The 27,037-nt window shown below is 38.9% G+C and overlaps 7 protein-coding genes across 9 annotated transcripts; 4 read left to right on the forward strand and 3 right to left on the reverse strand.

Moving 5' to 3' along the window:
• Window positions 1–417: 417 nt before the first annotated feature.
• On the reverse strand, window positions 418–4,860 carry LOC112170212 (serine/arginine-rich-splicing factor SR34). 3 transcript variants are annotated; one of them, XM_024307412.2, is made up of 14 exons: window positions 4,703–4,860; window positions 4,505–4,599; window positions 4,336–4,401; window positions 4,167–4,241; window positions 3,962–4,082; window positions 3,822–3,868; window positions 3,667–3,724; window positions 3,211–3,260; window positions 2,974–3,030; window positions 2,769–2,890; window positions 2,588–2,689; window positions 1,395–1,428; window positions 824–924; window positions 418–707 (listed from the first exon to the last, which is right to left on the reverse strand). In XM_024307412.2, the coding sequence occupies exons 2-14, from the start codon at window positions 4,589–4,591 to the stop codon at window positions 704–706; spliced, it is 924 nt and encodes a 307-aa protein (XP_024163180.1). In that variant the 5' UTR covers window positions 4,592–4,599; window positions 4,703–4,860; the 3' UTR covers window positions 418–703. The 3 variants fall into 3 exon arrangements, 2 of the variants coding, with proteins under 2 accessions (XP_024163180.1, XP_040364121.1); XR_002925033.2 differs by lacking the exon at window positions 418–707 and adding an exon at window positions 1,971–2,054 and having other exon boundaries at window positions 838–924; XM_040508187.1 differs by lacking the exons at window positions 418–707; window positions 824–924; window positions 1,395–1,428 and adding exons at window positions 1,694–1,880; window positions 1,971–2,054.
• Window positions 4,861–5,242: 382 nt separating this feature from the next.
• Window positions 5,243–7,696, reverse strand: LOC112170213 (NADH dehydrogenase [ubiquinone] iron-sulfur protein 5-B). The gene is made up of 2 exons (XM_024307414.2): window positions 7,428–7,696; window positions 5,243–5,622 (listed from the first exon to the last, which is right to left on the reverse strand). The coding sequence occupies exons 1-2, from the start codon at window positions 7,575–7,577 to the stop codon at window positions 5,524–5,526; spliced, it is 249 nt and encodes an 82-aa protein (XP_024163182.1). The 5' UTR covers window positions 7,578–7,696; the 3' UTR covers window positions 5,243–5,523.
• A 3,666-nt stretch (window positions 7,697–11,362) lies between these two features.
• On the forward strand, window positions 11,363–18,242 carry LOC112174119 (DExH-box ATP-dependent RNA helicase DExH8). Its single transcript, XM_024311829.2, has 14 exons — window positions 11,363–11,657; window positions 12,120–12,297; window positions 12,385–12,558; window positions 12,684–12,831; window positions 13,447–13,761; window positions 13,975–14,121; window positions 14,192–14,372; window positions 14,849–15,129; window positions 15,222–15,344; window positions 15,444–15,585; window positions 15,736–16,007; window positions 16,145–16,336; window positions 16,900–17,439; window positions 17,731–18,242. Exons 1-14 carry the CDS (start codon window positions 11,495–11,497, stop codon window positions 17,953–17,955), a joined length of 3,081 nt encoding a protein of 1,026 aa, XP_024167597.1. The 5' UTR covers window positions 11,363–11,494; the 3' UTR covers window positions 17,956–18,242.
• Window positions 18,243–18,473: 231 nt separating this feature from the next.
• Window positions 18,474–20,526, forward strand: LOC112168745. Its single transcript, XM_024305651.2, has 2 exons — window positions 18,474–19,375; window positions 20,006–20,526. The coding sequence occupies exons 1-2, from the start codon at window positions 18,667–18,669 to the stop codon at window positions 20,119–20,121; spliced, it is 825 nt and encodes a 274-aa protein (XP_024161419.1). The 5' UTR covers window positions 18,474–18,666; the 3' UTR covers window positions 20,122–20,526.
• A 707-nt stretch (window positions 20,527–21,233) lies between these two features.
• On the forward strand, window positions 21,234–22,074 carry LOC112172765 (mitochondrial zinc maintenance protein 1, mitochondrial). The gene is made up of 2 exons (XM_024310235.2): window positions 21,234–21,511; window positions 21,652–22,074. Exons 1-2 carry the CDS (start codon window positions 21,271–21,273, stop codon window positions 21,723–21,725), a joined length of 315 nt encoding a protein of 104 aa, XP_024166003.1. The 5' UTR covers window positions 21,234–21,270; the 3' UTR covers window positions 21,726–22,074.
• A 508-nt stretch (window positions 22,075–22,582) lies between these two features.
• LOC112172766 (peter Pan-like protein) lies at window positions 22,583–25,231 on the reverse strand. Its single transcript, XM_024310236.2, has 8 exons — window positions 25,140–25,231; window positions 24,951–25,016; window positions 24,690–24,869; window positions 24,239–24,469; window positions 23,931–24,047; window positions 23,658–23,845; window positions 23,055–23,248; window positions 22,583–22,942 (listed from the first exon to the last, which is right to left on the reverse strand). The coding sequence occupies exons 2-8, from the start codon at window positions 24,966–24,968 to the stop codon at window positions 22,806–22,808; spliced, it is 1,065 nt and encodes a 354-aa protein (XP_024166004.1). The 5' UTR covers window positions 24,969–25,016; window positions 25,140–25,231; the 3' UTR covers window positions 22,583–22,805.
• A 451-nt stretch (window positions 25,232–25,682) lies between these two features.
• LOC112172768 (pectinesterase inhibitor 6) lies at window positions 25,683–26,819 on the forward strand. Its single transcript, XM_024310239.2, has one exon. It carries the CDS (start codon window positions 26,067–26,069, stop codon window positions 26,661–26,663), a length of 597 nt encoding a protein of 198 aa, XP_024166007.1. The 5' UTR covers window positions 25,683–26,066; the 3' UTR covers window positions 26,664–26,819.
• Window positions 26,820–27,037: the final 218 nt, after the last annotated feature.

Below are 27,037 nucleotides of genomic sequence, written 5' to 3' on the forward strand. Positions count from 1 at the left end.
AAGTTTGAATTGAAATAACTTGGAGAAGTGACTAAAATTAAATTTTGACAAAATTACATATTTACAAAATTATTATATATTTAATTGCGATTTTAACAGAAGATTTAACAAATTGACTAAAATAATTGACAGAGTAATAATTGAGTTACTTGAGTGACATTTGAAAACAGAGTGATCAAAGTGTTAAACGAATCATAATTGAGTGACCATTTGTGATATTCTCCTAAATAAGTATTAGAAACACAAAGACACCAACATGTCACATAATTAAGTGACCATTTGTGATATTCTCCTAGATAAGTATTAGAAACACAAAGACACCAACATGTCACAATGGTACGACAACTTGTATATTACCAAAGGACCGCAGATTATCGAAATGGAGATTATAAACGATGAAGTACCAGGAAGAGAATATGGCGTACTAACAACAATATATTGTAGAATCTCAAATGCATTACAAAAAAAGTGCAAAGATGAGAAGATGAAAAAAATGTTTCAGACAAACAAGAATGGCAAAAAAAAAAAAAAAAAAGACTAAAATTAATCCATTCATAAACTCAAAAGTCTGCTAACAAGTTTTGTAATAAAAGGTGTTCCACATCCACCCCACACCACCACCACCCCTCCCCCTCCTCTCTCTTGGTTGAACACGGGTCGTTGAATTCATTCCCACTAATAGCTTCAGTTGTGGGATAAGATATCACCTGCCAACCAGAGATGCACCAAGTTACAATCTAGAAGCAAATGGTTCGACGAAAGCAAAAACTATACAGACGACAATATTACAAGAAAAACAAAGCATAAGGCAAAAGGACAATACCGTGACAAACTCTTGCTCCTGCTCCTGCTTGGACTTCGGCTGGCACTGCGCTTCTTCGGACTTTTACTTGTGTCTTTCTTCGGGCTTTTACTTATGCGCTTCTGATGATGCCAAAGAAATAAAACTTGATATTAGAAAAGGTGAAATCTGTATCCAATGTCCAATGAAAATTTCCAAAGAGGCCATCCCTTAGCAGAGAAATTAAATGAACTGCCATGTCAACAATAACCATTAGACTCTATCACAATCAAGGAAAGGAAAAGACCACCGTAAGTATGCTTCCCCATATATCAACTGCTGCAATGCAATGCCCCTAACATCTTAATTTGACAGCATCACATAAGAACCTATAAAATGGAGTGAATTCTCATTCTGCCGGTTATTAGAAGTCACTAAATGGAATTCCACCTCACTAGCATTTTGTGTCCCTTGGGAGGTACCAAATAATTGACTACACAAACTACTGACTTCATTATTACAATGGCTGAGGTTTTTAATCTATCTAACCCAAAATACTAGAATCAAACAATGTGTAAGAAAACCTTCGCAATGAGAGGAAGAGAAGGCTTACTGAAGGCAGTGGAGATCTGCTTCTTGATCGTGATCTGCAAAAGTTCCAGAAACAACCCAATTTAATACCATGTTCCTTTACCAATTTGATCCAAGGTCCTTGATGCCTCTTCCATGTGAGAGTTACATATCCAATAAGGATACAAGAAAAATAATTAAACATTTGCACTTCAATCATAAGGAAAATAAGAAGTCTTCCCCACCAAAACACAACACAAATATAGAAACAAAAATATTGATAAATTAGGAAGCAGCATAATTATTTTTAAGACACCAGTGGAAAGAAGAAGAGCATTCTTCCCTACTATAACACAAGAATGCGGGGAATCCAGATAGTGCGCCCTATTAGCTTGGCAAAATGTTGGAGCAGGAAATGAAAATCAAATTGTCTCTACTGCTCATTGTTGATGACTTCCAAATCCAATGGCACTTAGTTCACAGATATCCAGCTTTATTATTGCAATCCAAGACCTCCATAGTTCCCAATCTAGCACCCATGGACATTTACAATGCTCGAAGCATTAGAACAATGGCACCATGAAGGTTTCCAAAGCTGCCTATCTAAATAACAGCATACCTCCACAGAAAAAGTTGTAAGCAATTCACCATATCCAATCAAGATCCTAATATCCATCCCCCAGTTTGCCGCATACATCCATATCTAAAAGAAAAACAAAGGTAATTTTCACGCAAGCAAACAGGGAAAGAAAATGAAAAGTAGGCGGATATCTACTTCCTTGGCAACCCCTCAACTGCTTAAGCACTTAACAAGCAAATCATGGAACGAAGCAATAAGAAAATAAAATAGAAAATCAAAGGACACATGAACTTTACAATTTCAAGAAGACATTTGAATCTGCAGACTTTAATAATATTCGCATATCCAAAAACCCCGTTAATCTGGTGAGGAGGACAGGACAATCCCCCAGTCTGGCAGTTTCTTTTTACAAACCGATACCCTCAAACAAAAAGAAGCAAAGAGGAGAAATCTGAGTCACTGTTTAGATGTCAACGCAGCGATTGGACAAATTTAATGCAAGGTCCAATATAGCATACCAGGGTAACTCAATTAGAGTTCCATTAAATAATTATTGCAATGCAATTTCTTCACTTCAGGGAGCAATGTAGACCCAGACAACAGGAATATCAACAACTACATAGATACAATGGAAAACTGAGGAAAGATATGCTTACCCTGACGGGGAGCGAGACTTTGATCGTGAGCGGGGTGGAGACCCAGACCTTGATCGAGATCTACCAGGCGAGCGGCGTGAAGATTTAGGTTTAGGAGACTTGCTGCAATTAAGGTTTAGGGTAAGCATGGGAGAAAAATTACCCACATTTTACTAAGTTGTGTAATTTAAAATGGCCAAACCTCCTGCTTCTGCTCCGGCTATAACTTCTACTACGACTGCGACTGTAGCTTCTACCTCTTGAATGAGATCGACCACGACCGGGGCTCATAGACGAGTCCCGCTTCGCATCATATTCTCTCACCTATAACAAGTGACAATTGATCAAAAAATGGCAAATACAAGTGGGGAAGGTAACTACAATTTTCAAATTGTAAGATGTCATACCCGAACAGAAGACCGGGAAAAAGCATTCCTGAAGTCAGAGCCATCAAGCTTTTTTATCTGCAGCGAAAGTTTCATCGTAATTTGAGTTCCATATCCTCTTACTAAATAAAAACTTCAATATCCTCTTACTAAATAAAAACTTCAGATACATACATGATTAACAAAAATCAAATTGAGCACCTACCACTCATGAGGTTTTACACAATTTCAATGTCTGTAAGGTATAAAATGACTTACTGCATACTTCATGTCTTCATAGTTAGTGTAGTCCACTACTCCTGTTGTGCCTATAAAAACAATCATGGTACAGAAGCTTAAACAGTCAACATTCTGATGTCTAATTAACTAGGCCTTTAAAAATACAAATATTGAAATAGTAAGAGAAAACTCAGTCCAAACATCTTATGCAATTTTGTTTAGTAGCACTTTAACAGTGTTTTTGACAACTTTCACTTGCACCATCTCTCATCAGAAACTTTATTCACCGAGGTAACAAAATCAGCCATAACAATCAAACTAGATGGGCAAAAGATAAAAATCAAGGAACTCTCTACAGCTGCTTAAGATATGACATTCTTCCAAATACTTTCACCCTATTGCAAAGGTCATGAATATCATTCTATATTCTGATACTAAAGTCGCGAAACAATTATAATATAACACAAAAACACCCATCAAGTATAAAAATCTTACCACTACCATCACGGAAAACTTGGGAGAAACAGACATCCCCAGCCCGTCGCATGTGATCCTGATAGAATATAATGTATGTGTCAGACATATAGTGACGGTCGACACAAAGAGACGGTAATAATGAAGTATCTCCAATTGAAATATGTAAAGCTCACCTTAAGATCTTGCCATGAAGCTGAAGAGGGTAGTCCACTGACTAACACTGTGTATGGAACACAAACAGGTTTAGAACATATCAAGCGCATTCTACCATTAAAAAATTAAACAAATTGCATCTATCGAATAGAATACACACCACGATAATCGGAGCGCCTAGACATTCCACGTCCACCTCGACCACCACCACCACCACCACCACTATCTCTATGACGATCTCCCCCAGAAGAATGTCCACGGCCACCATGCGCAAGTTCAACCTATAGAGACGTACGTACATTATGATATTATTGGAAGGAATTAACATGAGCACAGGGAGCATGAGAGAGAAGGAGCCTGCCTACCCTCAAGCGATTGCCATCAAAATCATAGCCATCACGGCCGCGGATTGCATCTTCAGCATCACGAGCATCTTCAAACTGTAAGGTAAAAAACACTTGGTTTTAGTGTAGGACATAGAAAAACAATAAATCAAATCAGCCAGACAAAACGGAAGACGCCAAGACCTCTCACCTCAACAAATGCATAACCAGGAGGCCTTGGGGGCACCTTGAGGTCAATGTGGGCAATGCGTCCATACTGCAAAGGAAAATTTACACAAAACATCTGAGGCCACTCGCTCTCTCGAAGAACAGGAATGCAGACGCAGTTCAAACAAGTCAGAAAATCGAAATGGGATTACCTTGTAAAACAAATCTTCCACCTCTCTCTCGCGTATATCACCGGGGAGGTTCCCGACATAAAGAGTTCTGCTGGCACGGCTACTCATGTCTCCTCCTGACGACCAAATTCAAACCCAAACAATTTACATAATAATCAGATTCAAACCCTAATTGAACAAATACTCAGTTACCCACACACACAGATCGTAGAGGTTTACCTGCTTTGCTGCGAGATGAGATGAGATGAAATTGGGATCAAAGGCTAGAAGAAGACCTTTTGACTCGATTTAGGGTTTTGAAATAACAATCAAAATTTTTTTTTTTGAGTTATGGTGTTACGCTGAGTACGCCAATATATACGACTCCAACAACCTCATTCCTTATCTGTTTCTACTTATTTGCATCTCGTCCGTTGAAACCTGAAACCCAACCGTGTCGACTCGACTCGCACGTGCCTCCTTTATTCCTTCATCCAGCACCCGATATTTATTTTTTCGTTTTTTTTTTTTTTTCCTCAGATCTGAGACCTTCAAAATTCAAATTACATATAGTTTTATGCCTCTTCAATTTATTCCTTCTACATTACCAAGATATGTTGAGAAAATGGCGGACAGAATGAGAGATGGCGGCCGCGAAGGAAATTCAGTCTAAAAGAACTGGAAGCAAGAGCTTAGCAACCTACAGGAGAGTTTTGAATCCACTCGAGTCATACGATATAGCAATAACTTCCGGAAAGACAGGAAAATAAACAAAGAAACTTGAGAAGAAATGGGTTTGTATTCCACAAGTCATTTTAGTCTGGAGAGCACAAACAGCATTCTAGTACACCAAGCAATTCAATGTACAAGGTGCCGCTACTGCAAAGCAAGGGTAAAGTGACCATTATCTTATTGCATAGACCAGCGCGGGCTACACTCGTCATTCCAGGAGAAACAAAACAGATAATCAAGTAAAAATGCCGGTCTGGAAAAAACAAAATACAACATCTGATCTCCACACATTTTATTAATTCTCGAGTTCAGAAGAGGATTGATTTCTGCTACGAATGATGGTCATTAACAACTCCACCCTCCTTGGCCCGTGCAGCTGCTCTTAGTTTTCGCTGCTCCTCCTTGTAAATTCGATTCCTCCGTTGAAACTGCAATAATGTGAATCAGTATTACAAGGCAGTATAGCAGTTGAAAGAAAGAAAAAAGCAGTCAAAAATGTATATGCTGAACAAATTGTATCGGTTACAGCATTTGGGGAATTCGAATGAGAGAATGTCAATACCAATTGGGTTATGTCCCAAAACAAAATAGATTAGTGAATTTCGAAATTATGTACTTGTCATTCAGCAAGTTGAGCCAAAAATGGTATGAAGTACTTATATAATACAATGTGAGATGAATGACACATGAGTCCAATGAAAGAAAACCATTGCACATATTTTCAATGGGAGATCTAAATCAGGTGAGAGATGACATTGCCATCTTCATTCAATAGTTCCATATGTCTTTAAAATCAGGCCATACATGACTTTATATGGTAGGGTGTGATACCATCCTCAAACCACCCATAATTGAAAAGAATGTTGAAGAACAATAAGAAATTAAGATGAGAATAAAAAGGCAATTATTGATCAAGTTCAGCCTTTTCCTAATCCCCTGGACCTTCGTTCACAGTATAAACCTTTCTAGAATATGTCTTGTTCAAATTCTATACTTGTACCATTTATACCTTCGTTTCACTATTATGTTTGACCTCCTATTCTCCAACGGTTACAGAAAGAAGTATAAGTCACTGAACTCGATTTTATGTAGCATTTGATTATATCGCAGTGGATGAAACTTAAAACTAGCATCATTCACATTAACAACAAAGAAAGGCAAGCTTATAACACGATAGACAACAAAGTAAACTAAATCTAAACACCTCCTAGGTTTGCATCTTCCAAATTGTTGATACATAGACTGCAACACGCATTCAGAGTGATGATTAATCCCAAGTGGTTTTACAGTTGTCAGGTTTACAAAATAAACTCAAGAATAGGAACCAAAAAGGTAGTTTAAAATGCATATAGATCCTTAAGGTATTTTATGACTGATGATTCAAAGCTAATTTCACTTTGAAACCTAGGCTAATTATTCCTGCAAAGTGTGAAACTAAAATACAAAGAATGTGGACCCTAAAAGGTGGCAGTAATCATGGAGAAATGGAAGCACTGCCAATCATAATCCAAATATACAAAGTTCTTGTCAAGAAGTTAGTGTCAGGGAGCTGCAGGAACTCCAAAGCGCCACGGCTGTTCATCTTTGTCAACAACACAGGAAAAAGTAAATGAATTCCACCCCCCCCAATTGTCTATATAGTGATCTTACTCTTGTCTCCAAAAACTCATTTTTCTAACAAAAGACATATCCAGCAGTTTGGAACACTAACACATGCCTGATGGTACTATGATCATATGAGACAGATGACCAGCGTGCTAAGCATAAGAAATTCCAAGCTCCTGTGAGACTTATCAGTTATAACCTCTACGGGTCAGAATGCAAATATGGGTGTCAGTATCAAAGTTGGTTGCATTTGTGTTCTTAGAAGCATACCTCACCTACACCGACAACTAGTTAATCTCTAACTAAAAGAAAAACTTGTTTAACTTGGCAATGTCTGATAGGCAGCATTTCAAAATCTAAGTAAACAATTGCCAAAACCAGAACAGGCCATAGTTTTCTTAATGCTCACAACAGCCAGCAAATCAGCAAACACGGAATCAAAACGAACGAGATTCAATAAGAAACACCACAATTCGATCTTCACCATCAGTACTTGACCAAATATAACAAAACCCTAAATCAGCCCTAAAATGCAGGCTTGGAATTGAGCTGCTGCTACATTGTGAATCAATCTGAGTAAACAGATATGAAATTGAAAAGAGAATTGGAAGTGAAAAAAGGAAGTGACCTCTTTGGAGTGGTGGAGGCACTCGAGGTAGTCCTCGCGGAGGAGAGAGCAGTCCTTGGGCTCGCGGCAGCGAGACATGCACTCGCTGAAGTCGACCCAGAAATCGTAGCAGCGCCCTTTGTTCCCGGTGATTCCCCAGCCGGAAGCCATCTCGAATCGGCGGCGTCAACGGCGATTAATTGATGGGTCACAAACTAATCGGGGGTTTGGGTTTCAGTGGTTGCTTCGCTCTCTGTTGGCGTTACCAATCGGCAATGGCTAGTGTATATTGTATAATGTAGACTGATGGAAATGTTAAAAACAACAAAAATAATTTTTTAATTATAAAAACATAAATTGGAATTACTACAAATCTATAATTTTGGTTTTCTTTCTTTTGTTACAGCATAACACACATTCGTAAGTCGTCAAATGTACAAAAGCTCATCACCCAAGTGACTCTTGATCACTCAGGCAATCATATTCTAAAATCTAAATCACTTGGTAATAAAGCAAAATTAATTTTACCTACGATTAGGGCTGTCAATGGGTCGTGTCGGGTTAAGGTATTTGTCGTGTCACAAAATATAAACCCAAACCCAACCCATTTAATAATCGTGTCAAAAATTTAAACTCAAACCCAACCTATTTATTAAACGGGTTACCCGTTTCCAACCCGCTTAACCCATTTAATAAATAGATAGTGTCTTGTTAGACAAAATGACTCATTTAAGTGTTAACAATGGAACCCATTTAACTAAAAAAATACATAAATTGATTAAATTCACTAAAAACTCTACAAGACGAAGATTATAAATAATTTATAAACAATTAAATCCAATAATTAAAAAGCGAAATATTTCAAATTGTCTAATCTTATGAAGAAATACTCCAACCGTCCAAAATTTCAAGAAGAAACATAGCACAATCGGGTTATACGGGTTCACTTCGTGTTGGCGGGTTGACCCGTGGCCGACCCATTTATTAAATGGGTCATGGCGGGTTGACCCACCGCCGACCCGCTTTTTAATCGTGCGGGTTCAACCCGCTTTATTTAGTGCGGGTTTCGAGTCGTGTTATCGGGTCATGTCGGAATTGACAGCCCTACCTACGATAATTATATAATTTTTTTTTTTTAAACATTTTTTTTTGTTACAATTTTTAAAACATTTAACAGTGTCAATTCATTAGTCCATTATGAATAGAAAAATATATTTTACTTTCTTTTCGAGAAGCAGCAACGACAAAAGCTATGGCAGTGTTGGACGAGGCGGCAAGGGGCAACGGCACTTGATTAAGATGATGTCCTGGGCCGGGTTTGGAGCAGTTTGCTAGGGTTTAGGTGGAATTGCCCTTGGGTTGTTCTCATTTGGGCCCGAGTAAATTAGGATTGGTTGTTTTAGGCTTGTATTATGTTAATAGCTTAGTTTACTTTCAATAATTCCTAAGTTTTTTAGGGATCTATGCACTTTTCATGCTTCTAGTGAATCTCCTGAAGTGGTACCGAAGAAGGATTCATGTTATTTCAATGTATTTAATGTCAAATGTGTGACCTAGTTCTATGTAGCAATGTGGGTATTAACACATCTTTTTGTCTGCCCCTAATTGGCAGCAAAATGATATGTAAGGGTTATGATGGGCTTTGATCATCAAAATATAAAGTAATCATAATAAAAATCATAATCTCCTAAAATTTGGTAATTAATAACTTTGCATGTAAGTATGTAACATTAAATTGTCAATGTCTCATAGTATGAATAAATCAGTTTTAGAGAATTTAGTCACAAACTACCAAATCCAATAATAAGAGGAGTTAATTACATATAAGTGCATATTTGAATCTTCTTTTAGCCATAAGGCCACAAACTATTTTTTTCCCTCATAAGGCCACTAGAATAAAAATGTGCTAAATTTTAAATATAAAAATTAAGATATTTACATAAATGCCACTAGAGTAAAAAGTTGACAATCATCCTTTATACCCTAAACCCTAACCCTAAACCCTAAACCCAACAAAAATAAAACCCTAAACCCTAAACCCTAAATAAAACCCTAAAGTAATACCCTAAACCCTAATATAAAACCCTACCCTAAAGTAAAACCCTAAACCCTAAAGTAAAACCCTAAACCCTAAAGAGGCAAGTGGACAAAACAATTTAGGTGGCCTTATGTGCACAAAACAATTTGGGTTAGTTTTCTTAGGTAGAAGGGTAAAATGGACAGAGAAAAAATAATTTAAAGAGGCGAGTGGCCTTATGTGCACAAAACAATTTAGGTGGCCTTATAACTAATATAAGTCTCAAAGTGACACTTGTTTGTAATTTTCTATAATAAGAAATTAAGGTACAAGACTGATAAACAAGCCTAAACTGCCTTGCTGAAGAGAGATGCGTCCGTTGGACGGTTGGAGCGAAGGCAAGGTCATCCTAGATCTCTGCCTCATATTGAGAAATGTGGAATGTGGTGAAATTGCAATGGATTGATCTTCCAGGTTCCGAGGGCTTAATGGCTTGCTCTATGTATATATGTTTTCTGTCTTATATATAGATTATAGTGGCTGCTTGCAAGTTTCTACCACCTGAAACCAAAATCAACATGCAGTGGTTTTTGTTCACGGCCGGGTTGGGTTGTTCTTATATATGTATAACAGAACCAACAATGTATGTATTTGATAAAGAAGAGCCTTAACTTTTAAGGTGGGTAAGGAAGAACACCTAGAATAATGACAGAAGTTTAAGAAAATAATCTAAATATCTAAGATAGGCTTTAGTGGAAAAGGAAAATATGCATCCTTGTTGGGGTTCCTCCGTCATCGCCAACGCAACATCATATATATATATATATATATACATATATACATATATATATATATATATATATATAAGGGATGTGTATTTAAAAAGAAGGGTTGTGTATATAGAACTACTCCATATTAAATCTTTTTCATTCTTTTTTTGTTTTTGTTGGTGGTGGGTGGAAAGCCTCCGCTGTGGTGGCTAAGACTCACGGGCAAAGCAAGTTGTTTTGATAACATATTAAACTTCTCCAACTATATCTTTTTTCATTCTATTTTTATTTTTGTTTTTTCCATGAGTAGTATTGCACTCAAGTTTCCATAACATACATCATATAAGTAGAAGATTATATGTTGTCACGTGTTATTTACAGGAATAAGTATTACACTATATTCTAAATAATTATGTGAACGAGAACTATATTACTTTCAAGAAGAAGATGAGAAATGAGCCAAAAGAAGATCTCAAACTCCCACACGTAGAGTACGAGAGCACATAGTACGACTAAACAGTCATATTACACAATTTTCAGGAGATATTATCTACTGAAACTTCTCGAATATTCTTTTATAAACCCTTATGAATTTTAATTTTACTTAAATATTTGACTAAATGTTCATTAAATACGAGTTCTCTACTACAATTATTATAACTACTATGCATTTGATAGCAGATTGAACGTCGAACTTCAAGAACAACGAAGAAGTTGCTGCCAAATGCCAACCCTAAAAATGGTCAAAATCTCCAATATCAAACCAAGGAAACTTAATTATGGCAAAATTCTATAGAAAGAAATGGTAGCGTAGCCAAATCCTCAATACGATCATCCTTTCCATTTCAATTATGAGGTCATCGATGACTGTCGAAAACCCACGTCCAAATACACGCACCCGGGGGCCCCGACCCGCAACAGAGATTCCTACAGTGCCCAATACCGGGACCCACGCCTCCAAAATTAGCGTGCTAAGGAAGGTCTCGAGGCGATCCCACGTAACCCGCGTCCATCTTACGTGCCCTAAACCCTCACACGATTGGTCCAAACTAGGCAAAAGTCAAAGATAAACAGAAACACCATTGACTCAAAAGTCTTCACGAGTCCCTAACGCCCTACCTTCTCAAGCCCACGTGAACCTCACCGTCTCCGATTTTTGCTCCCCAAAGAAGGACCGAGGCGAGAGTGACCTGAGCGACTGACTCCCTTCGCTTTTTCTACACCAAAAGCGGTACTACTCATTCCCCAAAATTCCAAGCCTCTCTCAGTTTCGTTGTCAGAGAGAGAGAGGGGTTGTGATAATGGCGTCTCCAACGTCCCCAACGTCGTCGTGCAGCTCTGCGCACTCGTCGACATTTGCGTCGTCCAAATTCTCGGACCTTCCGGTGATGGCGCTCCGGGAGAAAATCCTCGAGAAAATCCTCGAGAATCGTGTCACTCTGATCGTCGGCGAGACCGGTTGCGGTACATTTCTTACTCTCTTACTTTTCGTTGTTGCGGTTTTAGCTTCTCTACTGCCTGAACCGTTTTATTAGAGATGAACTTTACTGTAGTAGTAGTACTCCGTTGTGTATTTGCCGTTATGCGCTGTTTTGTTGCCGTGAAAATTTTAATACTCCGTCGTGTATTTGCCGTTATGCGATGTTTTGTTGCCGAGACAATTTTTGATACTCCGTTGTGTATTTGCCGATATGTGCTGTTTTGTTGCCGTGAAAAATTGTAATACTCCATCGTGTATTCGCCGTTATGCGATGTTTTGTGGCCGAGAAAATTTTTCATGCTCCGTTGTGTATTTGCCGTTATGCGCCGTTTGGTTTCCTATTGATGCTGCTTCATCAGAATTGTTACACATGGACTCGTACACTCTTACTTGATTTTTCTTGTTTTGTTTGTTTTCTGATTACTTGTTACTTGTGTAAATCAAAGGGAAAAGCTCGCAAATACCGCAGTTTCTTCTGGAAGCGAATGTGAAGCCAATTCTATGTACACAGCCTAGGAGGTTTGCGGTAGTAGCTGTTGCGAAAATGGTTGCACAAGCTCGTAATAGTGAGCTTGGTGGAGAGGTTGGATATCACATAGGCCACTCAAAGCACTTGTCACCAAGGTGCATAATGGTCCATGCTCAATCAGAGATGTTAATTTATTGTTGGAAGCTGTTTGCACACTTTTATTTCCTTTTGTGATTGTGCAGATCAGTGATTGTTTTTAAAACTGCTGGAGTTTTACTGGATGAAATGCGGGACAAGGGGATGCATGCGCTTGATTACAAGGTCATTGTTCTCGATGAAGTGCATGAAAGATCTGTGGAGTCTGATCTTGTTCTTGTTTGTGTGAAGCAGTTTATGATGAAGAACAATAACTTGAGGTTGATGCCTACCTGACACAGTTGTTTTTGCTTTTTCTCGTCTGGTTCTGTTTAAATTGTTATGTACGGATACTTTCCTTGGACTTTAGTAACATGGGGATCTAATAGATTTTTTGAATTCTCAGGGTGGTGTTGATGTCTGCAACGGCTGATATTAATAGGTACAGGGATTACTTTAAGGATCTTGGCAGGGATGAACGAGTGGAAGTGCTTGCAATCCCTACCTCTGGCCAGAAAACCATTTTTCAGAAAAGGGTTTCTTATCTTGAAGAGGCAATTACTCTTTTCTTTACTGGAATTTTTAATCGCTTTGCTGTATACTTCTTACGTTTATTTAAGACCACCGCCTCAATTAATGTTCCTTTTGCATGCTTGTTCATCCGTGGTACTCTTATTGGTGTTGATCCGTTATGCACAAATAAGCAAGAGAATTAATCATGGGCGTGCATTCAAGGGAGATAACAAAAAGAGTGTTGTGTGCCAGATAATGGTGTTTATATGTTTTGGAGAAATTTTGTAAGTCTGAAAAAAAAAAAAAATATATATATATATATATATATATATATATATATAGAGCTAAGCGTATAAAAGTCTCGATAAAGGAGGTATAAATATGGAAGCCAAAGCTCTTACTAAATTGAGGCAAAACTTTTCTTCTTTTGATAACTATATATGGTGCCGTACTGATTAGATATGCTTTAGAAGGATATTATTGTATAACTCATTGTTCAATGCATCTCCACTTCCAGAGACATTGCTGTTCACTCATAGTAATATGGGCGCCGTAGGTCAAAGGGCCAGATTTTGTTATTTGAAACTGCATGTGATCTTACCTAGAACACCATCTAGATGGTATATATGATGAATATCATATCCTTTCCTAAATAGGTGACTGATCTTCTCAACATCGATTCGGAGTCGCTTTCTTCGACATATTGTTCAGGACCAAGTCCTTCATTGGCCAAAGCTGATATGAAGGCTGAAGTGCACAATATTATTCATCAATTGGTGTTGCATATTCACGAGCAAGAGCCCGACATTGAAAAGAGCATTTTGATTTTTCTTCCAACATACTATGCCCTGGAGCAGCAATGGTTCCTTCTGAAGCCTCTTAGTTCATCTTTTAAAGTTCACATTTTACATAGCAGCATTGATACTGAACAAGCTCTCATGACCATGAAGATCTGGAAGTCCCATCGTAAAGTATGTTTGATATTAATTGCATCAATTATTTTTCTTAATGTGGTTGTTTTTCTATACATATGTTCTTGAGTCTAATGCAAATGATATGACTGTCACTCTGGATGCAATCGAGTTAGTTTGAGATGCGTAGGATGCCACACCCAGCACCAAAGATTTTCTGCTATTATATTTTTGTCACACTTGCGCCTGTTCTTAATAGAGTGATCTGAACAGGTAATACTGGCCACAAACATTGCTGAATCATCAGTAACAATTCCCAAGGTGGCTTACGTTATTGATTCATGCCGATCTTTACAAGTCTTCTGGCACGCTTATGAGAAAAGGGAATGTGCAAGCCTTGTTTGGGTATCTAAGTCTCAGGTACTGACGAAATCTTTCTAGATGGATACTTTTATTGCACATGATTTCATACTTTTGGTTTATGCTGCAGGCTGATCAGCGTAGAGGGAGAACTGGTCGAACATGTGATGGCCAGATTTATCGGTTGGTTACTCGATCATTTTACGGCCAGCTTGAGGATTATGAAGGTCCCTCTATACTGAGGTTATCATTGAGGATGCAAGTGCTTCACATTTGCTGCTCTGATTCCAAAGCCATTAATGATCCCAAGGGTATGCTGTTTTGTTATTCAATTCGTTAGGTTCAGATCACTATGATTGAAGGTTCTTCACTAAGTGCAAAGAAACCTATTTTTCACATGCATATCGAGTTTTGAACCTGGTATAAGATTTTCATGAGATTTGGTGATCTCTTAAGCATCAACTTATTTGGTATTTGATCAAGGTTGCAGTATCTTTCTCTATTGATGTCCAGTATATTTAGTAAGTAATAGGTCCTTTCCTTTTAAGTTGAAGAAACTAAACGATACGATATGGTTGTAATAGATATGCTGTACTTGTTGGAAGCCTACTTTTGTAAGGTTACTCTGAGTTCAAGATCAAGTTAGATGTAATTTCAATTTGATATCAGAAGTTTATGTGGTATTTGGAATCTAGTGTACTATGTGTTATACTTGCATAGTTGCATATGTTCATCGACTCTTTTTCCGAGAAATTTGTGTCTACTAACATAAGAACTTTGATGCCAGCCTTGTTGCAGAAGGCCTTAGATCCACCACCTTCTGATGTTGTTGAAGACGCGTTGAATTTGCTGATTCATATGCAAGCATTGGAAAGAACACCTCCAAGGGGTCGGTATGAGCCTACATTTTATGGGCAATTGCTGGCCAGTTTCTCATTGTCTTTCGATGCCTCTGTGCTTGTACTTAAGTTTGGAGATGTTGGAATGCTGCGTGAAGGCATTCTTCTGGGCATATTAATGGATACACAACCTCTGCCTATTCTTCGTCCTTTTGGAGATGAACTTCTGGTATTAACTGTTAAATGTATGATGTATGTAGTTTTAAAATGAGTTTGTTAGATTGAATATTGACCTCTGATTTTGTTAATTTTTTGATTCAGAGTTCACAATATGCTGATAGCTACTTTAGTGGAGATGATTTCAGTACTGGCCTAACGGGAAAGAAGGAAACAGCATTTATGGGAAACTTGTGCGCATTTCAATTTTGGCAACGTGTTTTCAAGGTTTTTGTAAATCCTATTGCTATATATGTACATTCACTAAACCCATTGAGTGTAGATGATTTGTATCGTTTTATTTAAATATTTTGTGTTGCCATGCAGGATAAACACCGTGTTGAGAATTTGAAGCAACTTCTTCAGTTTGATGTGATGAAAGCTACTATATTGAATCTTCCCAAGATGGAAGACTGGTGCTCTTTCCATAATCTTGTGCACTCATCACTGAATCATGTCTCTGAAATATGTATGTAGTACATTTTACTTCATCAGCATATGATACTATCTTTACTAGTAATTTGTTTGCAAGCAATTTTCATTATAATTTCAGTCTGGGATCTTTGTGATTATTCAACGATAGTAGTGGCATTAATGTTTTCAAGTATCTTGCATCCAGATGAAGATATTCTTCATTCAGTGCACCGGTTTCGTCCCAAGTTTTTGTCCAAATCTAATGGCTTACCATCCTACTATGATCCGTATGAATATGAGCATACATGTATTCTTACATGTCAACAACCAGATGGAGATACAGATGCTCTTGCTACGGACGATAGGCATCTTCAGCCATCTGGTGAAACAACAAAATGTTTTGCTGTACCTTTTGTTGCTTCAGATCACTTCCGACAGAATGATGTGGCTAAAAAGTTGGCAATGATAGTGAAACAGGTCCTCTATCTGCGTACTTATGTAAATCTGTGTGCGTTTTGTTTAGCTTAAAAGTAGATCAGTAACTCGTGTACCATAAATTGATCCTGCGTTCATGTAACAAAAATTGATTGTTCATTACTTTTCATGTATTACAGATAAGAGTACCAAATACCGAAGATGCATCGAGTAATCAGGGTTTAAATGTTGGTGACGGTTATCATGTCGATGGGGAGGCTCCTGTTTGTATTTATTTTATCAATGGGTCCTGCAAATGGGGCAGTGAATGCAGGTTTTCTCATTCACTCAAAGGACAAAGAACTCCGTGCAAATTTTTCTTTACTCTAAAGGTACCACAGTTGGTCATTTCTATGTATCCCTCAAAATGTCTGTGTACCTTTCTGTTTGGTAGTTGTTTTGTTTGGTGGGCGATGTGAAGTTTTTAACATGAAGTCATAAACTGTTGAGATTGTAAGATGCAGTTTCCTATTAAGGTTAAGCAAATTTAAAAATAGAATTTTTTATGTGGTTTATTGAGGTTTGTCTTCATAGAAGTACGTGATGATGCATTACATTGAGACTTCAAATTTTACTGTAGTGGACAATTGATTGGAACACCATGTTCTCAGGTCGTGTGTGCTCTTTATTTAGAATCATAGAATGTTTATCATTGCATTGCTACATAGTACATTCGATTAACATATAGTCGTCTTTAGATGTATGGAGTTTGTTGGACTTCTGTATGAATTAAAAACTTATGAATGATGTCAGTTGTTAAGCACCGGTGGGCTGCCTATCTGAGAAATTATGTTATGCTGGGCAATCAATTTTTTCCATGAATATTAACATTCTGATTAGCTTACTGTTGAATTCGCTTGTCATATAATATCTATTTCCTTTGCAATTATTACAGGGTTGTCGAAACGGAGAGTCATGCTTGTTTTCTCATAATGAGAGTCCATCACTAACTTCATCCAGCTCATCTAGCTCATCCAGCTCAAACTTTTGCCTGCCAGAAGATGGCAAAGCTACAGCTCTGTCCCTATTAAATCTGTTTTCCTTTTCTTCAGATGGATACCTTCTTTTACTGGATGACACCAATCTACATTTTACCTCAAAGTTAGCTAGCTTTTATGAACCATCCAAAATAATCTCCACAACAGGTTTGTCAGACACATCCATATTTGACCCTTCATTGACGGGTGTCCAAATTTTGTGGGGGCTTCATCACCCATATCAGACCATCATTTCCAAAGGAGTGAACCAGATCCCCTGGAAAGAAGTTAAGTACGTGTTCTGGTTTCCTAATTTTGAAAGCTACAGTGAGAATTTGGAAATACAGAAAACTCTCTTGCAGAGTTTCTTCGAGTATCTTGCCATCCGAATGTTGGGTGATGCCCTGGAAATGCGAGTCATTCTCACCATGAACAATATCAGGTTTTCACAGCTGCAGGTATAGTTAATGTTGCAAAATTCTTCACATCCTGCAGGTGTTCTGCTAAATTTCTGTACAAATTAAAAAGATGATGAAATTAGATAAAGAGTCATAAGACCAATAACCAACTCCCCTTTTATTGGTTTGCACATGCACTCACATGTTTCTTTTATTCTCTGGGAAACATATGGGTTGGTGTGATAGTTTTGGTTTGCTGTAAATAACATATAGTAGGGTGATGGTTTATAGTGATGTGTGATATGATGGTACTTTGAATTTTGAAAGCCTATTATTTTTATTGTTTTTCAGGCGGAGAAGTTTGGTAGGGATAGCTTTTTCTTCCTTACAGAGTCATTCCCATTTGATGAGAACAGCTTCGGAGAGTTGCCAGACAAGCTCAGCACAAAGAAGCCAATGATGGCATCAAGGCCAACTTCCTATGTTTTCGAACTACACCCACCTTCAGACTTTCAGTTTGGTAACTATGCGGCCGTGCTTCAAGAATCTCTTCGCGGTGTCCAGGAACATGTGTGAAAGAATCTTGTGCATAAGCTTAGATTGCTCTTTGCTTCTGTAGGGCATTTTGCTGGTTACTGATACTCTTCATCCTCCAGTAGGTTTACGTGGTAATTTGGATGAACCATTTCAGCGCCCTTTTGCTAGTTTAGTCTCAGGCTCATGTAATATGGCGGAATAGTTTCTCCTAAAGTTTATTATATTCCTGATATACCCCCATGGCTTTTATTACATATCTGATTATCAGTCCGAGACTCCTATTTAAGTTTTAACAGTGTTAAATTTTTTCTCAAAAAAAAAAAAAAGTTTGTTAAATCTTTACAAATTTTGTTCTCTGTCCTCCATGAACCCAGACACCCAGTCACTCCATGGGACTGACATCTCTTTTTCTATTGGTTAGAAATCTAAAATAAAAAAGAAAGAGAAAATCCATAAATATCTAAAGGCTGGACGCCTGACACGTGTTGAGGTGAGTGGCAACTGGCAACTTAACTGTGCACGGGTGTAGACGAATTAATTTTCAAACAATGGTCCAAAGAAAATAATAAATCTCATCTACTTTTATTCTCTACTCACTGTTTACATTGGGTCTTATATTTAAGTTCCCACACATGAACTGTCTGGAACTCCAAAATCTGAGAATTCTGGAACTCCCAAGTAGCTCATCTTCATCTTCATTTCCATAAGACTGTAAACCCCTAAACCCTAATCGAATTCTCCCAAAGCCCAATGTCACGTTCCCACAAAGCCCTCGACTCACTGCACCCTTTAGATTCGTGTACATTTCAACTCCATAGCTGGAGACCTTTCCAGATTCAACAGCAGACCACCGCACCCACCTCCAAAACCCTAGACTCCGATCCCACCAACCCCAAACCCTACTACACCAAGCGTCCATGCCTCTCCAACCGAGCGACGTCGTTTTCCATCGACGCCATCGACATGTCCAGGCTGACTTTGGTCGACGACGACCGGACGATCTCCGGAGGCCACCATAAGCACGGGAGCTTCCGATTCATTGCCAAGAAGAGGCGGCGGCGCGGGTCCAGGTCGGTCTCGGGTCGGAGCAGCGATCGGAGCGGGACCCGGAGGTGCTGCTCCGTCGGGGCTTCGGCTGCTTACGGGACGTGTTCGGATTTTCCGGTGGCGATTGGTACGGACTCGAGTGGGGAGCTGTTTGGGAATGGGGATGCTAATTGGGCCTCGGATGTGAGTGAGGCTAGGAATTCGAGGAAGGAGAGGGATGGAGTTGGGAGTGGAGAGAAGGAGAATCCGGGTGTCGGGTTTGGGCCGAGTGGGGGGTTTGATGCTCAGGGAAATGAGTCCGGATATGGTAGTGAACCGGGTTACCGTGGGGACGCAGAGTTCGGATATGGTGACGAACTTGATGAGGAGGAGGAGGATGCTCGTCTATTGTTTTGGGGCAATCATTTCGGAGGTACATTTTGTCCTTGTTGCATTTCGAGTAGTGTTGCTATCATTGTCAACTATAATGTAACTTGAATTTAACATTTGATACATCTGTTTCAACCGGCGTTCTGCTATAGTTGCTTCTAGTTCCAGATGCCTTGGATCTTTGCAGTGTGTTTTAGTTTTAACATTGAAGTTTGATATTGACATTAGCCATAGAACTTGGTCAGCGAGTCGGGAGTGAAGTATTGTGTCCCTGTTGGACTTCTGGCACATTCTAATATTTTACCATGAATATTTGCACTGGTTGTGAATTTTTGGTTTGCCGGATTCTTTCACTCTTGAATAGGTATAGCCACTAGAAAAAGGTGCTATGATCTTAAATTGGCATTCTCGGTGGACTCTGTTTTTCACTCTTGCTTTCGTCACGCACGAACCACTGATTTCTGCCCTTCTCCTCTTGTTGATATGATAGATTGTTTATAAGTTGTAATGTTAAGCAATTTGAGTGTCGCTGTGGATGTGAGCAGGCTTACAGCATCTACCAATTTTGTTAGGCCTGGCACTTGGATTGTTCATGCATGAGATTCTGACTTTTGGTTTGCCAAGTCATTTGATTCAGCTGCATGTACACTGATATGTCTTTTTCTTGTTCCAGATAGTGATACTATGATGGAGGTTGTGGGTGAGAATACTTTCACGGATCAAAAATCGCATCACAGATGTCGCCGTAAGAAACATGATTGCAGAATGGTTGTTGATTCCCTGAGGTGACCGTATCATCTTGGCCTAGACGATGCAGAAGGCTTCTTTATATCGTCTTGGCCTCAGCTTCCCATTCGAAAGGATTCTGCGGAAGTTGTTCCCTGGAGGGAAATCTGTGTTATGAAGTCCCACATCCTGTCACCCTTCTTGGTCCATTTTGAGAGTGAGAGAGCTCTTGGTAAATATCAGCAAATGGATTTGGAGTTTTGGATTCATGCCACTATGTCACATCCTTTTCATTTTATGCTTCAAAGGATTCTGAGTGTGCATTATACTAGAAACAGTGTGTTGTCAAATGAAAGTAACGGATTCTGAGTCTGCATCATACTAGAATCAATTTCTTATTTGTTAACATGTAAAGCAACAGCAAGCTGCAGACCATGGAATATAGTCCACTGGAGATTTCCAAAGAAACACTTTTTCTGCTTCAAGTTTGCAGTAATCCATTCCTTCCATCCCAACGTGAAGGTAGCCGTCATAGTTGCAGGGATACTAAAAGCCATCCAAACCTGTTTGGCATTAGTACAATCACGCAGCAAGTGAACCATGTCTACATGAATATCAGGAAAAAAAAAAATGCACAATTGGGATTGGCCATGTGCCATCTGAATTTCTGATCATTACTTAACAATCTACCATGCACAACAATTCAAAGAAAATTTTTCGATCCTCACAGTATGGATATCGGAGTGGTAATGATATTATTCACAACATCATCAATGTTCATATTATTTCATTAAAAAGTGTACGTAATAGAATGTCTCGTGCTATGAATTCCAATAATTTTTTTTTCTCTCTCTCGATTACTGTACAAATTACTGGAAAAAGAAACATGACTGCAAACTAAACCATCTTGAACAACAGTCATCTCCATTTTCATTTTTTCTCCTCCTAAGTCCTAACTGATCAAACTGCAAACAGCAGTCGAAGCACACAAAAAAAGCTAGCTAGTTAATTATCAGTGAACTCTGGTAGTTCACTTCACTACTTGACGCATAAGAAATGCTTCAGTAAAAGCGTATTTCTCAAAAAAGCCCAATGCCCCGAAGCCCACTAAAATGGTCCGTGGTGCAAACGACGTCGTTTCGGGGAGCTTAGCAGTAGCTTAAATATTATTGAAACGACGGCCGGCCAGAAGGCCTAGACTGAGAAGTGGAGATGGCGAGAGCGGAAGCACTGAACGCGTACAGATCGCTGCTGAGAGCGACTCGCAAATCGTTCGCCGGAGACACCGTGATGCTCAAGGGCTCGGCGGCGGAGGTTCGCCAGAAATTCGAGGAGAATAGGGGCGTGACGTCAGAGGAGGAGATCCAGAGACTGCTTGGCGAGGCACGCGAGGCCTCCAGCTTCATCTCCACCATGATCGTCCAGGCCAAGCTCAACTCCCGCGGCGGCTACGGTAACTTCCAACTTTTTTCATTCCTAATAGTCTCTGGAACTAAATCCCAATTTGAAGTAAGGGAGTGAGTGCCTTGTATGTGTTTGATGAAATGCTCGTTATTGCTATCTAGTACTGATTTTGCATTCAAACGGTTGCAGAAGTGAAGGCCGAAAGGGACCATGCCGGAGCTACGCTTGAGATTCCTTCTGAAGAAATCCTTCGCAAATCTTAATGCATGAGGAACATTGTATGGCGGCGTTGAGGGTTACATTTCCCCTAGTTTTTTTTTTTTCCTCAAAAACCCTTCTTTTTCGCATGTTTTCTGGAACCATTGTTGTGCTTGAAGTATTGTTAGTAAGCTATTTTTCACTCCTTTTTTGTTAGTAAATGGAATGGTTTTCCATAGAATGATCTTGAAAGTTTGCCTTTGTTCCACTTCACTCACTGTCTTCACATTGTGCTTCTAGTAAATGGAATGGTCTTGATAGTTTACCTTAGTTCGACTTGATCATCTTCACGTTGTTGTTTAAGATACAGTGAGACAGTCGGAAGAAGATTAATAGTTTTAGAAGAAACCATAATTGAATTGTCATGATAGTGTTTGGATGGTTCTATGGTCTCAAACTTGCTGTTGATTGTCAGATAAATAATGGGGAAATTGAAACTGATTCTGCCATTCTGGTAAAGCTGATGCACGACTACAATCTTGATTATCATCCTCGAGTAACTGTTGCAAAGCTCTTACGGAAAAATTCCAATCTCTCACTTTGAAGCACATCTACAGGGAATGCAATATGGTAGCTGATTCTTTGGCCAAAAATAGCATTAATCATATGTATGGTTTGGTGGTTTTCGACCTTCCTCCTATTCATGCAGCTAGTGCCTTTCTTGAGGAAACTATCAGAGTTAGAAGATCCTCTGCTAGGCCTAATGTTAGGCCAATAGATTAGTTTGTTTTGCTTTGTGATTTTGCTGGGTCTTCTTAGGCTCCCTTGTAACCCAAAAAAAAAAAAAATCGTATTATAAATGAAAGTTTGATGAAGTGCTTATGGTAGTTTAAGATACAGTGAGACATTCGGAGGAAGATGATAGTTTTAGAAGGAACCATATTATAAATGAAGATCATATTGTTGAACTCAACCTACAGAATTTCCAACTTGAACAAAACAAAAACGGGTAATATAATGTCATTGCTGTTACAAACATAGCTACAAAGGGCTGCCCTTGCTATCACAAATGGATATCTGACCTCATACAAAAAAGATTTGACCGCCTCCAATCTAGTTCATCTCAACTCAACTTCGTTAAGTTGCTAGTTTTCCTCCATATCCTCATCATCTTCTTCCCCGACCTCACTATCAACTTCATCATTTTCATCATCTTCCTCCTCATCACCATCTTCCTCATTTTCAGCGTCTTCGTGGTTGTCTTCCTTTTTATTTCCATCACCTGAATAAGAAGCAGATAGTTCTTCAGATTTTATTCGTGATTCTCTTTATTGATATAAAATAGTGCAATCTTTGAGAGAAGAAAGGGGAAACAAAGAATGAGATCCACTTACCATACTCACTGAACAGGACTGCGCCTTGACACAATCCATTCTCAACCTTAATCAGGCGAAGAGTCATCCTGGGTCCAATCTCTTGGAGCTTGATAGCACTTTTTGAAGAAGCCCGATTAACCCTACCTAGATCACTAGCCAAAGTTACTGTTGCTGCTTCTTCATCTCCTTCACTTTCTGATCCATAACCGGCCCTTCAGAAGGAAAAACTGAATCAGATAAAATAACCACAATATACAGAAATCTAATTTTTATACTTTATTATGATTTTTCTACTATATAAATATATTTTATATATACATATATAAATTCCAACAGAATCGTTGAAACCATATAACCAAATGCAAAATCAGGCTGATCACATCACATCCATTCCTCTAGCTAACATGTTTAAGATTTCTAACCATCAACTCTAGCAATATAGTTTTTTCCACTTTTCCTTAACCTAATACACACTAAACAACCATCAGACCACATGAAGCAGTTCAATCAAACACCTCAAAATTCAAAGTGCAGGCTCTCATTCTCTTTGAAGCTGATATAAAATGCCTCAAATCCGTTAGTATACAACAAGCTAATTAAATTACAAGAAAAGTGCCTTACTTTGTCACAAAGTCACTCACGTCTTGAAGATTCCTCAAATCAGGTACTTGATGCTTCTGAACAAATTTGCTTATTCTGCGGGAGACGCCAACAGGCTCTAATCTTATAGAGTAATGCCGAAAATCAATTAGTTTTGTGTCTTCGTTGTAATGAAGCAACAATATTCTCTGGCAGGAAGACAGTTTCACCTGAAACATTCACATCAAGACCATAGTGAGCGGGGGAGACAAGTTCTTTCAACAGAGACAAGTTAACATCTTTTTCCGGACTCACAGTGTTAACATCAATGGATGGAAAGAGATTCCGAAATGCTGCAGATATGAGCTTCAACTGTGGAGGTTCTTTATCATTGTGGCGGCCACCACCACTTCCAAAACCAGAAAGAATACTCTGCCAAAAACAAAAGTTATCATTAGAATCCATTTTCTTTCATGGAACTTGCCTCCGCTAAATGAAACTCTTGATCTGTCAAGCCTACAGTCAATTAGTGAAGCAATGAAATGAGCAGGAAAAAAAAATAGCATAAGAAAGAACTGTAAAGGCATTCAGCTCCATATTTTGCCATAGAGACATTAGTTTACCATAGGTGGATTCTTGAAAAGATCTTTCGGACATCTAGGATGCTTTTGAGAATGTTTGATGTCAACTGCAAGCGAGTACTCTTCTATTTTAAATGTAAGAGTGGGCCCTTGAGGAGTTGTGGCAACCCTAAGGTAGGGTGCAGTTGGAGTTTTCGACAATATGAGGAAATGCGTAACCCCATAAGGCCCAGCAACATTCAGAAAGTCTTTGAGAGTGTTCCGTCTCTTCTCCTGAAATACAATGCCGAAAATTCAAACCCGTCTAAAACACAGCTCAAACTTCTAAATTTCTTTCTTCAGTTCATCACAACCTCATATTATCACAATGAAACAAAAAAACAAAGCATAACTCATCATCCTTGCTCAATTACTATCATCTTTTGTCAGCTCATTTAGTAACATGCAGCATTTTCAAAATTACGCAAATCTCGCATCAAGTCAGAACAAATACCTTAAGATTGAGAGCAGTATGGGGATTCATCAACTGTTTTAAATCAGCTTTTAGTTGCCTTAGAGGACCAGGCAACCTCCCTCTTGAAAACACAAAGCTCTTTGGGATCTTATCACCTGTGATATGGTCCACAGTGGCCAGCTTCTTCTTCGCAATTGGTTTCACAAATGGCTTCCTCTTCTGTTTCAAATTCGTCATAACAAAAATCATTGACACAAATATAAATGTTCATATAAACTTTACCAAAAAAAAAATGCTCACATTATTGAAACGAGCCATGGATTCCAATGGTACTGAGATTTAAGCTTCGAAGCTTTGGGACTGAGACTGCAAAACAAATCAACAAAATTAGCATACAAAGATGATAAATTTATAATTCTAGGGTTCATCAATCAAACGAATTTTCCATTTGATTGAGCTCAACAGAGACCCAGATTCTGGTCGGGTTACCTTTGGGGGTTAGGGTTTTGGAGAACGGTGAGGTTTAAGCCGACGGGGAGAGAGAGGCTGGGTTAGGGTGATTTTTTATGCGATGAAACGGTGTCGTCAAGCTGACATGGTGGGCCTATGTTTTCATTTACTTTATTGGGCTCATTTTGAACTGGGCTTGATCTGATAGAAAAATCTGAACTAGAAGATTCCCTCATTTCTTGGTTGTTGTCTTCCCTAATTATGTTAGAAAACAAGTATCTGCCATGGACCACGTAATTGATGATCCCATGAGCCTTAATTAGTTTCAAAGTCTTCTTGGTGGCTACTTTATGATGAGTCCGTGTTCTCTGATTTTCTCTTTTATTTTCTGGTTTAAATTGTGAAAGGCAAAATGTTTGTTAAGATGCTTGAAAGATACTTAAATAGAAAAATAAAATATAAAAGTAGCGAGAATAGTGTAAAGAAGTTAAAACAGCCTCTTCAACCAAGTCGAAAAACGTGCAATTAGGTAAGCAATGCAGACTCCACGCTTGAGGATTTCTAATAAGAAAATATTCGTGAATCTTCCGGTAAATCCTGTGGTGCTGTGTGTGACAAGAACAAGCTAAGATAGTCATCGATCAATGACCCCCATCTGAAGAACAAGACAAGATATCCTTGCACCAAAATGATGAGAACAATTGATTCACCTGCCCCTTCACATGTTTTTCACCATTTCAGCCTCCACTTTTTCCTAATATCTTTATTGAACTCACCAGCCTCTTGCCTATGTAGCAAACCAAACCAAACCTTTCAGAAAAGGTTCTCACCCTTAAACCCTTTATAACGCCACTCTCAGAGCTCAGGACCTTCCCAGATCATTCAGATATAATTTCATATCTAAATGGTTCTCAGTTTCATCATCTTCTAGGGATCCAACTCTCCCAATACTACATATTTCGAAAAATGGCATACGCCAAAAAAATTTTGACATTCATTTTCTCTGCATTTCTGATCATTCCAACTCTTTTGGCAGCTGTAAATGGGGATCATAGCTATGTCGAAGACGCCTGCAGCGTGACGAGGTACCGTGACCTCTGCATCCACTCGCTAGCATCGTTTTCGAGCACAGCAAAGAATAGCCCCAGCAGGTGGGCTAGAGCCGGCGTTTCGGTGACATTGGGGGAGACCAAAAACGTTGCTCGGTACTTGGTATATCTGAAGAAGCACAGCAACCGCATGAAGGGAAAAAGTGGAGTTGCTCTATCCGATTGCATTGAGTGTTTTGAGAATGCAATCGACGAGCTTCACAAATCACTTGGTGTGTTAAGAAAGCTGAGCAGAACTACATTCGCCACGCAAATGGGGGACCTTAATACATGGCTGAGCGCCGCCCTTACTGACGGAGACACTTGCTTGGACGGTTTTGAGGAGGTCCAAAGAGGAAAACAAATCAAATCGCTTCAAAATCGGGTTTTGAGAGCAACTCGTTTCACCAGTAACGCACTGGCTCTCGCTAACAAACTTGCCGCCACTGGCTTGAGAAGCCTCCCTGATCCATAGCAAATGAGACTAGCTAGCTACCATGCATGTACTCTTTATCTTAATAATTACTCTATAATAAGAGCAATGCTGAGCCTACAGGCTAGATGTTTTGTTCATACTCCAACTTGATTGTTCTTGTTATTTTGTTATATATAGCTGTTAAAGTTTTGATGATAGAGTTTCAGTGTCGGCAGGGGTGAAATTATGTTACCAAACTAATGTGGAACTAACCACCAAGCTGCAAATGTTGTTGTCCAGCAATTATTGAAGTTGGTGGCATAGCTTTACTAATTCTCACTGTGAAGGGGGACAGAAAAGACTGAATCGATCAGTAACACACCTAATTCCTTCAACTGGAGTTCAAATTTGAAGTCTTGAAACTTTTCAAGATA

Source organism: Rosa chinensis, chromosome 6, assembly GCF_002994745.2.
Source record: "Rosa chinensis cultivar Old Blush chromosome 6, RchiOBHm-V2, whole genome shotgun sequence".
NCBI classification, from domain to species: Eukaryota; Viridiplantae; Streptophyta; class Magnoliopsida; order Rosales; family Rosaceae; genus Rosa; species Rosa chinensis.